This window comes from Canis aureus, chromosome 3 (genome assembly GCF_053574225.1).
Source record: "Canis aureus isolate CA01 chromosome 3, VMU_Caureus_v.1.0, whole genome shotgun sequence".
NCBI classification, from domain to species: Eukaryota; Metazoa; Chordata; class Mammalia; order Carnivora; family Canidae; genus Canis; species Canis aureus.
In genome coordinates this window covers 25,543,341-25,558,008 of record NC_135613.1, presented here as the reverse complement: position 1 = coordinate 25,558,008, position 14,668 = coordinate 25,543,341, and the positions used below count along the sequence as shown (strand labels likewise).

The 14,668-nt window shown below is 38.7% G+C and overlaps 1 protein-coding gene across 10 annotated transcripts in view; it reads left to right on the top strand.

Moving 5' to 3' along the window:
- The window catches only part of KIF1B (kinesin family member 1B), a 149,395-nt gene that overhangs the window by 77,564 nt on the left and 57,163 nt on the right, over positions 1–14,668 (top strand). For 9 of the 10 annotated variants that reach the window (XM_077891254.1, XM_077891251.1, XM_077891259.1 and 6 more), the window contains 5 exons: positions 1,690–1,769; positions 2,271–2,377; positions 3,147–3,230; positions 3,737–3,917; positions 4,049–4,121. In XM_077891254.1, the coding sequence (XP_077747380.1) occupies positions 1,690–1,769; positions 2,271–2,377; positions 3,147–3,230; positions 3,737–3,917; positions 4,049–4,121 (525 nt within the window). Of the gene's footprint in view, positions 1–1,689; positions 1,770–2,270; positions 2,378–3,146; positions 3,231–3,736; positions 3,918–4,048; positions 4,122–9,287; positions 12,778–14,668 lie in introns of those variants that run through there. The other variant, XM_077891260.1, reaches the window with a different exon arrangement.

Genomic DNA, 14,668 nt, shown 5'->3' with positions numbered 1-14,668 from the left:
TTTTACTTGTCAATGATACCCTCCATAAAACTGGGTTGGGGGAAATAATTTTAATGCAAGGGGAAGCAAAACCTGTTTCTATGATTCCGCTTTTCTGAGGCCAGTGTTGTGATGGGCTTTCAAGAACACTACCCACAGAGGGCTTTGACTTTCTCAAACCAGCAGAGTTCTTAAACTACAGAGGCAGGTGCTAATGTAGAGCTTTTTAAAATTTCTTTTTAATCATCTTTCTCATTCCCTGCTCTCATCTGATTCTTCTTTCATTTTTCCACATTTGCTGGCACTGTCTTGAGTAGATTTTGACCCCAAGACCATGTGACTTATTTTTGGATTCCAGTGGGGTATTTTCACCAAAGAAGGTTGGTTTTTCAAAGATTTTAGAAATATTAGAGTTAGATGAAGAGGATTTTTACAAGATATGTATATTGTTGAATGTCAGTAATTTTAATTTTTCTTTAAGGTAAAGATTAATAAACTAAGGACAATAACTGGTACCATGGAAGAAGTGATAAAAATTATAGAGGGAAATGCCAGGAGATGTGGGGACATTTTTTTTTTTTAAGATTTATTTATTTTAGGGGGAGGAAGGGCAGAGGGAGGAGAGAGAATCTCAAGCAGACTTCACACCGAGTGCAGAGCCCAATGCAGGGTTCAGTCCCACAACCTTGAAATCATGACCTGAGCCAAAACCAAGAGTTGGATGCTCAACCAACTGTGCCACCCAGTCGCCCCATTTTTTTTAAAGCATTTTTATAAGGTAAATGAAAATTAAGTATTTCTGGAGATTGTAGGAAGGGAAGATAATTTTCCCTCTACCCTTTTGAGTTCTTGGCTGAGAGCCTTGTAATAAAAGATTAATAAGAGACAAACCGAAACAAGTTTATGAATGTATATGCCTCATGTATGTGAATGTGTCTGCCCAGGGGAAAATGAGTGACTCCCCAAGATGGCTTAGAAATCAGATTTAAATACCATCCTGGTAGGAAAAGGGGAGAAGGGACAGAGACCTCTCAGGAGGGAATAAATGATTTTTGGGAAAGAGGAAGGGCCCTTGGGAGAATAGATGGGAGATGTGATCGTTTGTGACAAAGTCTGTCTGGGTGTGGTATCGACTTCTGGTGTCCTCTCCTGGGACACGAGACCATCCTCCTTGGTTGATGGACTCCCAGAAGGGACACGACAGCCGAGGTCATTTAGGAGAACTTATCTTCAGGCATGATGGGAAGCGGTCAAAGAAAACCTCTTCCTGTGTTTGCTGTTTTTCTGGTGCCATCAGCTCAAAATAATTAGTATGTCAAAGTGGCATATGTTGAGGTGGCATATTTTGTTACCCTTTAAGATTTTTGTCCAATTAGGTACAAAAATTATGATTAACCCATCCAGAGAATCAACCTGTCTTTATTTTTCTTTCGTATTCTTCATGCTTTGACATTATCAAGAATTGGATCTTGTTCTTTATCCCTGAACTCATGCTTTTAAATAGAATATATTAGTGCAGTTTGAGAAGGCCTGAAGAGTGTTTTTTTTGTTTAATGGAATTACAGCTAGGAACTAGGAATAAATAAAAGACCTCCCTCTTTGAGGGATGGTGCATAATCCAGGAAGCCATTGGCTTCCTGTAGATCACTGTTACTGTCAAGCCCGCCCAGTGGTATTTGCTCCAAATTGATCATCTGTATCCTTTTTCAGACCCCACATCTAGTTAACCTCAATGAGGACCCACTAATGTCCGAATGCCTGCTTTATTACATCAAAGATGGAATTACAAGGTATATTTGTTTCTTTTGGTCACTTACTGTTTTCTGTTCTCTTAAAAAATTGAATAAAGGGAAGTTGTTTGTTGAAAAATTTGTTGTAATGATTTGCCGTTTTTCACGTCTGAAATAGTTACACACTATCCTGTCTTCCCAAATTATGTAAGTGCCTTAGTCATCTGAACCAGTTAACATGTAGGTTTCCCTAAAAACCCTAAGTAAAAAAATTTTTTTTTCTAACTTCTTATATGAATTCATTAGGGAGATTAGTTCACTCATGTCTTTTTATAAAGCTCAGCGAGTTACGCTGTTGTATCGTTGCTCTTTGGTTTCTTATTCTAATGTAGGGAGGTTGATTATATGTGAAAATAAAATTTGCAGTTGAAAGCCTCTGATAAAAAGAAACGATACCTTTTTTGTACATACCAAAGAATATTCTTTGAGAGAAAGAGGTTCGTTGTTTTCAGTGCTTTTTGTGTCTGAATTTCCCTGGGAAACACTTCCCCTTGTGTTCAGGGTTGGCCAAGCAGATGCTGAGCGGCGCCAGGACATCGTGCTGAGTGGGGCTCACATTCAGGAAGAGCATTGTATCTTCCGGAGCGAGAGAAACAACAGTGGGGACGGTGAGAGCTCCTGTCGTAGCTTTTCCAACAGCCTTTTAATTCTAGATTATTAGAAATCCCCAAGGCTTGCTGTTCCCTGTCTCTTTCAGTGATGCTTTCTCATACAATCTAATATTTGAAAATGGAGAAACCTGGCCTGCTTAAAATGCAGGGACAGACATAGCTATTTTACATGAAAATAGCCTGGACAAAAGGAGCTCTTTTGTGGCTGCCAAGAACCAACCAGGACAACATAGGCAATTAGGCTTGGTCTTGAATGTTAATTATTTACTAGACAAGAAAGGAACAAATACCCTGAGTAGTGGGAGATGTGAAGGATCTCTAATCTTAACCCACGAGAGCTTATTTTTATCTAAAAGGGAAGAAAAAGTCAATCTTGATTTTTGCCTGGGTTACTAACAAAAAAATGATGTAATGGTATTTTTGTGCTATATGACTCATTCCTTTCGTCAAAATATTAGCTGCTTTTAATCTTAAGTTTCGGGTTAGTACCTATATCTTATACTTAAGATTTCCTTTTTTATGGACTGAACTGTCAGATATCAGCAAAACTAACATTCCAGTCTTCTTTTGAGGGTTGTCAAATGCATTTAACTGTTTCTTTTAGCCATACCCCAAAATGGTTTTGATACCCTAAAATGAACTATTATATAGATGCTTTGCCACTTGGTTACGGAATGTATTCTAGTTACCTGAAACCTCATGGTCATCTCCTTTCCATTGTTTTATTACAGTGGTTTGTGATGCTAATACTAGTTTGTGTTCTTAGTTATTGTGACCCTAGAGCCCTGCGAACGCTCAGAAACCTATGTAAATGGCAAGAGGGTGGCCCAGCCTGTTCAGCTGCGGTCAGGTGAGACTGGGAAAGTTGTTTTGTTTTGTTTTAAGTACTTTGCTTTTTCCGTTTTTTTTCCTTTTTTTTCATTTTTAAATTTTATTCATTTATATGAGGGGGGTAGAGAGAGACAGCATGCAAGAGGGGGTAGGGACAGAGGAGAGGGAGGAGGAAGCAGACTCCCTGCTGAGCGAGGACCCTGCTGTAGAGCTCAGTCTCAGGATCCTGAGATCATGACCTGAGCCAAAACCAAGAGTTGGATGACTGACAGAGCCACCCAGGCACCCCTGAGACTGGGAAAAGTTTGAAGTCTTCAATAAAGAACATGTTTGTGTGAGCAACTCTAGCTTTGGACTCTTTGTTTAAAGACTGACTTGTAATAGTCAGCATGTGGATGTGTGTTCTTGTAAAACTCCAAAAACTGTCTTTTTGTCTTAGGGAAAGGGAGGGGGAGAGAGGTTTTTAAAACCTAGATAGGTATACTTTTAAAAAATGGCTTCTTAACTGCTTCTGTTTTGTACTAGGAAACCGTATTATTATGGGTAAAAACCATGTGTTTCGTTTCAACCACCCGGAGCAAGCACGGGCAGAGCGGGAAAAGACTCCTTCTGCTGAGACCCCCTCTGAGCCTGTGGACTGGACATTTGCCCAGAGAGAACTTCTGGAAAAACAAGGGATTGATATGAAGCAGGAGATGGAAAAAAGGTAATGCACAAATATGATGTGGCCTCCATGACTATCACTTCTTTTAACATCTGGTGTATATAACACTCATGAAACAGCCCAGTGATTTCACACATTTATTCTTTCTTCTCTTGTTTTTCTTTTCCTTCTAGACTACAGGAGATGGAGATCCTATACAAAAAGGAGAAGGAAGAAGCAGATCTTCTCTTAGAGCAGCAGAGACTGGTAGGAGTCTGTCCTGAACCCTGTGTTAGGAAAAAGGGCAGCTTACTCCCATACCATCCCGGTTCCACAGATAAGCACTCACCCCGATTGCTTGTCCAGCTCTCACTGATACCATATGCTATTCTCTCATTTCCTTAATGGAGAATGAACTTACAACTCCTGGTAGTCTTAGCCTGAAAAAGTGTCCATAAAGGTACAGTTTTGTGCCTATTATGTCTTAAAGTCAAATCTTTAGTTCTAGCAAAACCAAGTGCTTTTTGAGGAACTAGTGGGAGCTTTTCTGGTAGCCTTTGCCTCTTAGTAGTGGTTTTTGAGTATGCATCAGTGGTGATTCTTTTAATGATAATTATATTGAATATTGAATTTGGTGGGTGTTTGCCTTGGTTTTGTTTCTGATCACCTGATAGTACTAATTCTCTGCTCTTGGGCTGACTTGGGGATTGTTCTTGTGCTGGGCAGACTTTTTGTTTTTTCTTTTTCTTTTTTCAGTTAAACTGTCTAAAAGTGCTGCTGCACAGTTGCATGTGTTTATCTTTTTCTGTTCCCCTGCATGGAGTGTGAGTTCTCAGTAAGGGTCTCTGTGGCATGTGGGAGGTTAGTAGAAGCAGGGGCTATGCAGCCCCCTCAGACAGCAAAAGGAAGCCTGGTTTCTCCAGGTTGAGAGAGGGTTCGGGTGAGCAGCCAAGAAGTTGGTTTAAGGTTGCAGCTGATAATGTTAATAATGGGTTTAGCATTTTATGATGTAAATTGATTCTCTAAGTTTGATAGGAATTGAATCTCATGAATACGAAAGTTGATCCATTAGATTTTCATTTTTAAAGCCATCCAGTTTTGGTTAACAAAGCCCTGGTCATAAAAGGCTTCTTGGCATTCATTTGATATGTAAGAAAAAGGTATAATAAACCTTTGGGTACTGTGGATACAATTTAGGATTTTTTAAGATTCATAGTTCTTTTAAGATAAGGGGGTTTTAAGGAGGAAGCTGGGATACTGGTTTCTTCCCTTAGCATAAAGCATAAAGCACAGCATCTAAAATACTGTGTGTAAACTGCAGCCTTCTGGTCATTCTCTGCTTTGGAGAAGAGAGTCTGTTGCTAAATGGGCCAGAAGCACCAAGGGCTCCAGCAAAAACAGCCAGGACCACTCATTTCTTAGGCCGGGCAGTGGGTTAAACCAGTTAGTTTGTTATATTGGAAACTGTAGTGAAGTCCAAGAGATAATGGATTGTAAGAATAAATCAAGTGTTTGGGGCAAGATAATAGCAGTATTCAAGTCCCTTCGAGAGGCCTAGTTGACATTTAGTTTTTAATGAAAACGGAAGGATTTGGCTACCGTGTGACTAGGGGCTTGAAAGGTTTGTGATACATGAGAAGCCTTTTATCTTAACGTATAATCTAATAACATGCCTCTGATGTTCTGTGACAGATCAAATGAGGACAGGTATCATTAAGCTCTGTGTATCATTAACAGTAGTACTTTGTTTAGTGCTTTATAATTTACAGGGAGCTTTAACATCCATCTTTTTTTTTTTTCGATTCCCAAAACAGCCCTCCTTGATAGGAGTGTGTGTGTGTAAATAAAATGAGTAATATTACTTCCAATGTATAGTTGAGGAAACCAAAGCTAAAAAATGCTGTCTTGCTTACTCTTAAACACCTGTTAAATCATGGGTCTGAGGCTTAATCTTGGGTCTTCTGAATTGTTTCAGTGTCCTTTCCAGTAAGAGCAGTGCTGCTTCACCACATGGGAGTCCTATTAAAGTACAGGTGCTATTTCAGTAGGTCTGGGGTGGTACCTGAGAGTCTTTGTTTCTAACAAGCTCCCAGGTGATAACCAATGTTGTTGGTCCCAAGACCAGCCTTTGAGGGACCAGGTGAGAAAGAATGATGATGGCTGGTGCTCTCCATAACCAAGAGCTGATGATCATTCTTTGCTCTGAAATAAAGATGATGACCGTTAAATAAAGGGAAAGTAATGTCTCTAAGACATTCTCAGTTTCCAGGGGACATACTTAGTTTGCAAGTAATCAGGTTCTGGTTGTCGTATGTTCTGTGTATCTGAAAACAAGCTAGGATTTTTAAGAGCAGCTCCTTAATGCAAGGATGTTGCTTTCCTCCTCTAAGTCCAATTGTCTATACCATTTAGATTTCTTGTCCTCCAGAGGAATTGATTTCTAATGCCTTAGCCTGAAGAATATCTGGCAGTAGCAATACTGAATAGAAAATACATTTTTTATGACCCTGTATTGGTCAACCAATAGATACATTTTGAATGCACCTTATGAATAAACAGAGAGGATACAAAGGAATAATTATTCAGTAAATATGCATTTAATGTTGTACATAATCATTTTTGCATAATGACAGCATTAAAAAATGGAATTCAGGCTCATGAGTTTTCTATTATAATAGTTCCCCAAGTGCGTCATATTGTCCCACTGCTGAACATTCTCTTCTAGTTAGTGCTCTATTACACACCTGGTCCTTTCTGTGCTTGCTTTTTCACCTACGTCTTTTAGGTATTTTCTCTCTTCTGTCTGCACAAGCTCCTTGCAGAGTCTCTTCAGGAGGTCTTTGTGTTGGGATTTAGTGAAAACATCATTTAGTGACATGAATTGGCCAGATCTGAGTATTTTTTCCAACCCTGCAATAAGTGAATCTAAATATCTTTAAATCTTTTTTGTTGTGAGATAGGGTGTACACCTTGGCACATAAACTTTGCATACAGAGTTTTTAGTGTTGTGGCCAGTATGGGATGTGGGGGCTGTAAGGAGAACATATTCTACAAAGTCAATATGATAGTATTTTATTTTATTTGTTGGAGGAGGGATAGAGGGAGAGAGAATCTTAAGCAGGTTCCACACCTAGCACAGAGCCTGACGTGGGGCTGGATCTCACAACCCTGAGATCATGACCTGAGCCAAAATCAAATCAGATGCTTAACTGAATGAGCTATCCAGGTGCCCCTAATGGGACAGTATTTTAAAAAGGAAAAAAAAAAAAATGATGGCCACTTAATTTGAGTTCCTTTGGATTTATGTAGACTTTCTCATTTATTTATGTTTTGTTTTAGAGTCTAAAGACCTAATCTCTATCTCTCAAGTGTAATATGAAAGCAATGATTAGAATATATGTTATTTTGTAGATTAGGTAGTATTCATTTCATCTTTGAACAATCTTGAACAGAAAAAAAGCTGAGATGGGATGAATTGATAGTTGTCAGTTATGTGGGAACAGTCAGAATGTATTATGTAATGTAAAACTTAGCTTATACATACTGGTAAGACCTTTTTTCTCTACTGTTTATTAGTCTCCTCTTTTATCACTTCAGATTAAACATTCTGAGGCTTAAACTAAAAATGAAAAGGAAAAAAAGTATACAGAGTCTACAAATTTAACTCTATCTGTTGTTTTGTTGTTACATTTTCAACTAGGTAGGGCTTATATGCAGGCTTAGCACCCATTTATGGACCAACAGAAATAATAAAGATCAGCACCTCCAAATTGAGGGATCAAATTATTGTCATTATTGTTAAAAGTTATTTTTTTAGAAATAACTGTGCATAGAAAGTAACTGTACATAGGATTCTTTGGCCTAGAAAGTAAGATATTATTTACTAGATGTAATTTTGGTAATCACAGCCAAGTGAAAGAGTACTGTTTTTGTTTTTGTTTTTGTTTTTTTTAACCTAGACTATCCTGAACTGCTCTTCTAAGTGAATTGTTGCTTTTCCAAGGAACTTTTATTTCCTGAATAGAACTTCTTCTTAAGCCTATCCATCATAGGGACTTTTAAACCGAGCATTGCTTTCGTGTTATAAAGATATGCTTATGTTAGTTAGGAACAATTGATTATTATCCTGATAACCCTTGAAGACTAATTAGTTGGATAGTTGGGCTGTTTTACTTGGTCCTAAAATAGCAGCCTGACTGCCCAACTAAAGTTTTTGAAAAAGAGGTAAAGCTGGAAAGACAGAATTAGAGACAGCATCTTAAAGTGGATCTATTTTACATAAGCAGAATATAATCTGTTTTATGTGCTGATAGGAAGAGTTGTCACTTAAAGTGATACTCCTCAAGTAGATAGAAATGCCGTGAATTTTCATAGATAGAAAATATCTTGTATTTATTAGAATATTACTTGGGGAATTTTAAATGTTTAATGAGAGTATATTTGCCTAGCTTAATTTATGTTCCAGAAACTTCTTAAAATTTTGGAGGTGAAGTGTTTATTGGTTTAAGTGTGTGAAAACAAAAAAGGAGACTCACTATATGATCCTTTTCTTTTATGCTTTCTTGTTCTCTGGATAACAAACGTTAATCGTACAAATGTAGTGCATCAATTTGGCTTGACAAGAAAATAGTAAATCCCATATATGCTCATGGAAGGACTAGTTTCAAAACTCACTTGTCTTCTAGAAAAAACAGTTTGGGTTAATAAGAACCTCATGTGATCTGCTAATAGGGATTCATTTTTAACATCATCCCTGTTTGACTGCTTCTTTTTCTACCTTCTCCTCTTCTAACTTTTTTCTAGGGCTGCTCTTTTTAGTAAAGCTAAACAAAACGTGGCATCCTACAGCCTTACTAACCTTTGTTAATCCGCCTGCTCGTCACATCTTGTATGGCATCTGTGCTCACTCATGGGGGAAAGAGTTTCTGGAAGAAGCAACAGCAATAACCAAGGCAAATGTGGGGACATGGCTGCATGGGTTTTAGCATGTGTGGGGCGTAGATTTTATTGCATTTTCTCAGGATTGTGGAGGTGTTATTTCGCAGCATTTTATTAATAACTTCACATGACCTTAGAGGGAAAGGTCACTGTGTCAATCCTCCTAAGAAATGGGATTGCAGATTTCATCACATAAGCCAGAAAGTGGGAATTCACATTTGTGTTACTAAACAAGCAAAAGCAAATCTTTATATTATGATCTGTATATACTTATGTGTTAATAAACTTACACACCACTTAGGGGGTTTTTGTTTTATCTTTTTTTTTTTTTTTTTTTTTTAGTTTATTTTATTATTATTATTATTTTTTTTTTTTGGTTTTGGTTTTAAATTTGGTTAAGGCTCTTTTGCTTGTTTTTTCTTCAATTTAATTTTCCTTTTTTACATTTTAATTTTGGTTATTTCGGGGCCATTTTTTGATTTTGTTTTTCCAAAGGACGCGGATTCTGATAGCGGGGACGATTCTGACAAGAGGTCCTGCGAAGAGAGCTGGAAACTGATTACTTCTCTGAGAGAAAAGCTACCTCCCAGCAAGTTGCAAACCATTGTTAAAAAATGTGGCCTCCCTAGCAGTGGGAAGAAACGAGAACCAATTAAAATGTATCAAATCCCCCAAAGAAGGCGCCTGAGTAAAGATTCCAAGTGGGTCACCATCTCAGATCTTAAGATTCAGGCAGTAAAAGAGATATGCTATGAGGTTGCACTCAACGATTTTAGGCATAGTCGGCAGGAGATTGAAGCCTTGGCCATTGTTAAGATGAAAGAGCTTTGTGCCATGTATGGGAAGAAAGATCCCAATGAGCGGGACTCCTGGAGGGCAGTGGCCAGGGATGTCTGGGACACTGTTGGTGTAGGGGATGAAAAGATTGAAGACATGATGGCCAGTGGTAAAGGTGGAACTGATGTAGATGACCTCAAGGTTCATATCGATAAGCTGGAAGATATTTTGCAAGAAGTTAAAAAGCAAAATAATATGAAAGATGAGGAAATAAAAATCTTAAGAAACAAAATGCTCAAAATGGAGAAAGTCTTGCCACTGATTGGATCCCAAGAACAGAAAGGCCAAGGAAACCATAGATCAAAGGAACCCGTTGGTGCTAGTGTCAGTAGCAAGTCTGAGAATGACGGAAGCAGAGGGGACAGTGGAGACCTTGGGAAAGAAGAGCGCGTTTCCCAGCTGATGAATGGGGATCCAGCTTTTAGACGTGGACGTCTGCGCTGGATGAGGCAAGAGCAAATCCGCTTTAAGAATCTGCAACAGCAAGAGATTGCAAAGCAGCTGCGTAAGCAGAACGTACCTCATAGGTTCATCCCTCCTGAGAACCGCAAGCCCCGCTTCCCCTTTAAGAGCAACCCTAAACACAGAAACTCCTGGAGCCCTGGGACGCATATCATCATAACAGAAGATGAGGTAATAGAGCTTCGAATCCCAAAAGATGAAGACGGAAGGAAAGGAAATAAAGAGGAGACCCAAGAAAAGGGGGGTAGAACAACTTCTAAGGATCTCCAGTTACCATGGGGCTCTCAGGGCACTCGAAGTCAAGATCACATCCAAGTTAGCAAGCAGCATATTAACACTCAACAACAGCCACCTCAGTTACGCTGGAGAAGCAATTCTCTCAATAATGGTCAACCGAAAAGTACGCGCTGCCAGGCATCTGCCTCCTCAGAATCATTAAATTCCCACAGTGGTCACCCCACTGCTGATCTGCAGACTTTCCAGGCAAAGCGCCATATTCACCAGCACCGTCAGTCTTACTGTAATTATAACACTGGAGGTCAGTTAGAGGGCAGTGCAGCCGGTTCCTTTCAGAAGCAGACTGACAAGCCCAACCACTGTAGCCAGTTTGTGACACCTCCAAGGATGAGGCGCCAGTTTTCGGCACCCAATCTCAAAGCTGGTCGAGAAACCACAGTATAAATTACTGGACAAACTTGAAATCTTGGTGGAGGAAACAGGCAATGTTAGCTTATGATTTGAGTTGGTTCTAGCCTTGGCCTTGAGTTCCTAGTATTTACATTATGGTTTTAATGTTGCGTTCCTACGAATCTTAACTGATTTTAATATTGTTAAAACACTGGTAGACATTTCAACACCTCCCTTTTGTTTGTATGCCATAAGTGGGCAGTTTCTGGAATTTTGGACAAAACACTGAGACCTCCCTTATTTTTCTGAGACTTTCCTCCTTGGTGCCTAGATAATACACTTATTTACACAGACTGGTCTTATTTTGGTGTAAATTTGTTAATATTTTCATACTGCCTATAAACTGATTGTATATCCAGAAAGACCTGCCTCTTGGTTTGCAGACATTCTAGAGGGGAATTTGATACACAGAATTAAATGTCTATTATTTCCCCATAAATGTTAGACATTAGTTTAATAACATTTGACTATGTGGACACAGCTTTGGATTTCTTATCCATGTCTGTTCCTGCCTTTAAATACAATTGGAATTTTTATAAGCCAAAACTATATGTCTTTGGACATAGTTTATAGTACACAGCTTTGTATCCTTTCACAGAACTTCCCCATCTTCTTCTACCATATTTTACATAGAACTGATTCCGTAGGTTTGTTTGTTTGTTTGTTTTTTAATGTATCAGTATGTGTATGAAATTTGTCATAATACTGAAATCTTTAAATTGGCACCATTTCTGGATTTGTTTTTAGTTTGCTTTTTGAAGTTTAGCATATCATTTCTCACATACACAAACGCACGCACACACACACTCACACTCTGAACCATTCACCAAAATCATGCCAACAAAATGCTTGTATGGCTCCTTGAGCAGTATGTATAAGTTCACAGGGAGGTTATTGGTGGCAAGGGAAGAGGTGGGATGTGGGGAGAAGGCCACAGCGTATGGCTCTGTGCTATTTATTCTCAGTAGATGATGAGATCATGAAATAAATTAACTTTGGTTGGGTTGAGAATAAAGGAGATGATGTATAATAAACTATTCTTTGCGTAACAGTAGTAATGCACACAGATAGATGCTGAAGCAAGGAGAGAAGTCCTGATAAACGTTTATTGTATCAATACCTCACTCTTCTTTGTCGTGGTCTCAGTTTGCCTCACTGGAGAATCCACTAAAAAATACGGATATTAATGGAAGAAAAGAATAGTTTTCTACATCCTTCCTCATCTCTTGAACTTCTCAGCAACTTTTTAAAGAGGCAGTGCGAAGAGCCAGAGATGTCTGTGATACTGCCTGACTCGCGTTGACGGCTCCCCTGAGTCATGGAGTCACCTGCCCAACACTTGTCTTCAGACAGTGTGGAATTGCAACCAACATAGTGATTAGCATTCAAGGAAGCCTTAAAGATTGTGATTATATGGTTTTCTTTTCCTTTGCGTGTGGGCTCTATGCCTTATTAGAATACATTATTTTTAACCATAGGGGTTTTGTTTTGTTTTGCTTCTAAGAAAATGCTTTCTTAATACACAGAAAGTTGCTTCCAATTAACTTTCAGGGTATTTTTGCTTTTGTAGCTAAAACGGTTCTAGTCTTCAGCTGAGGTTTTATGGAAGATGAGACAGATTCGGCAGATTAGGGTGAATGATATTTGTAATGGCTGGACTTAATTGAGACAATCTCCTGTACCATGTGGTTTGAGAAATTCAGTAGGCTATTTCAGATCAGTCATTTCAGTGCATCTTGTATAAGCCCTGGTTCTTTATTATTCTTAGATATGTTAATTGCTCCTTTCTTGCAAAAAATTCATTGTCTACTACAGGTTTCCCCCACTATCCAAAGGTAGAGTGTTTCCGTGAAACCTTTCATAAGCAGAAAATGGTGTAAAGTGAAGAAGCCGTTACCATTAATTTATATGGAAAAAATTTTTGAGGGTTCCCAGACTCAAAAAAAAAAAACTTTTCTTACACTTTTCTGATACCTTATGACACATCTTGCTAACAGATGCACAAAATAAATCGAGATAAAGCGCAGATGTACATCACAGTTCAGAGCTCTGGTAGCTGGATGCTGAGCTGCTATGTGTATTTCCCAGAAAAGAGCGTGGTGGGGCCACTAGCTGCATGCGCATCCTACCTCTAAACTGGCTCCCTGCAAAACAAACAGACACACTAAATGCAGTTTTTTTATAAAAACAAAAATCCTCTTTGGATTTCTTTCAGTTAGCAAAAATAGGTACTAATATAGGTCTTTCATAGAAGCAAAGTGGCCTAACACACAGTCTCGAATTGGGGGGGATACCTGTATTAATAATAGTAATAATTGACTTGGCTTTCAACTCTGTAGTAAAAGTGGGCTCTCATTTCCCTACTTGAAATAACATAGGATAGGCCTATACATTTTCATTTTTATGGTGACCTTTTAATCTTGTTATGAGCAGGTGCCTCCCTTTCCTGCTAAACAGTGGGAGTGATGAGGTGATATTATAGAATGAAAAGTAATACAGCATTTTCATTTACAAATGTGGGTTGTGGGGATCCCTGGGTGGCGCAGCGGTTTGGCGCCTGCCTTTGGCCCAGGGCGCAATCCTAGAGACCCGGGATCGAATCCCACATCGGGCTCCCGGTGCATGGAGCCTGCTTCTCCCTCTGCCTGTGTCTCTGCCTCTCTCTCTCTCTCTCTATGTGACTATCATAAATAAATAAAATTTAAAAAAAAAAATAAAAAAAAAACAAATGTGGGTTGTGGTAAGCACTGTACCCACACTGATATTCCAAAGAATTAGGTTTGTGTTTGTGCTTCATCTGCTGATCTAGGTGCCCTCGTATTGCTAAAACGTTTAGATCTCTAAAGGAGCCCTAATTTCAGACCAGAAAGAAATGAACCAAGGTTTGATTGATTGCCACATATGTCTCCTCCTGTATTTCAGAGCAGATGCTTGTCTTAGAAAATAACAGGGTGAATAAAATGGCTTCATTGACTTTTTACTAAATAAGCTTACTAGTGCCATGCTTTTGTGAGTTATTGGTATAGCTTACATTGTTTTGTTTTTAAATTTGACAGGATCTCTCCATAAGCCTAAATACTACATGACCAAAGAGAAATGGTCATCATTAAACTGTTAATTATGTTATTGAAGTATTGATAGCTATTATAGAAAAATGGGGGGGTGTGCTACTGAAATATAATCTGAAAATTACAGAAATGTGAAGGAGTGCTAATTAGTATAGTTTTATATACCACAATGGTATTCCCTGAAGAGTTAAAGACATCCTGTTCATCTAATAAGTCTAAACCAAAGGGCTTTTCCTTTTTCCTTTTTCCTTTCTTTTTTTTTTTTTTTTTTTTTGGTCTCAAATTCTTTCTAGCACTTCAGATTGTTTTCTCCATTCACTGGAAATGCAATGAGTGGAGATTTTTATTCCATTGAACTGACTTGAAGTGACCTCTTGTGCTTTAGGTACAGGTTGATGCTGAAAATAAACACAACACAGCACAGAGTTTGCCACATCGATGTCTGCAGTAAAGGCTGTCAGACTGCAGGAAGTTACGTAGATTTCCTCTGGTTAGCTGCTATACCCCTTGTGCCTGACTGGTCAATTGTAGACTTGCCTTGATGATTTGTTCAAAAGCCTGGGAGGAGGGGAAGCTGACATGTTCTGGTGTGCTGTAGTGAAGACACCTTCTCAGGTGCAGTGCAGACCAACATTTATCCTGAACTGTGTTAGAGCCAGAGTCTGCGTTTTGAGCAGTTTTCATAATCATCCAGTGTATGTCATCTTTCCAAGATTTCAAAATCTGCTCTAGATACTTAGTTTGAACCACTCTAGGTTGTGAAATGTATTGGTTTCCTGCCATCATTACTGTAAAAAGAAGTTGTTAATCTTCTTGTTAATG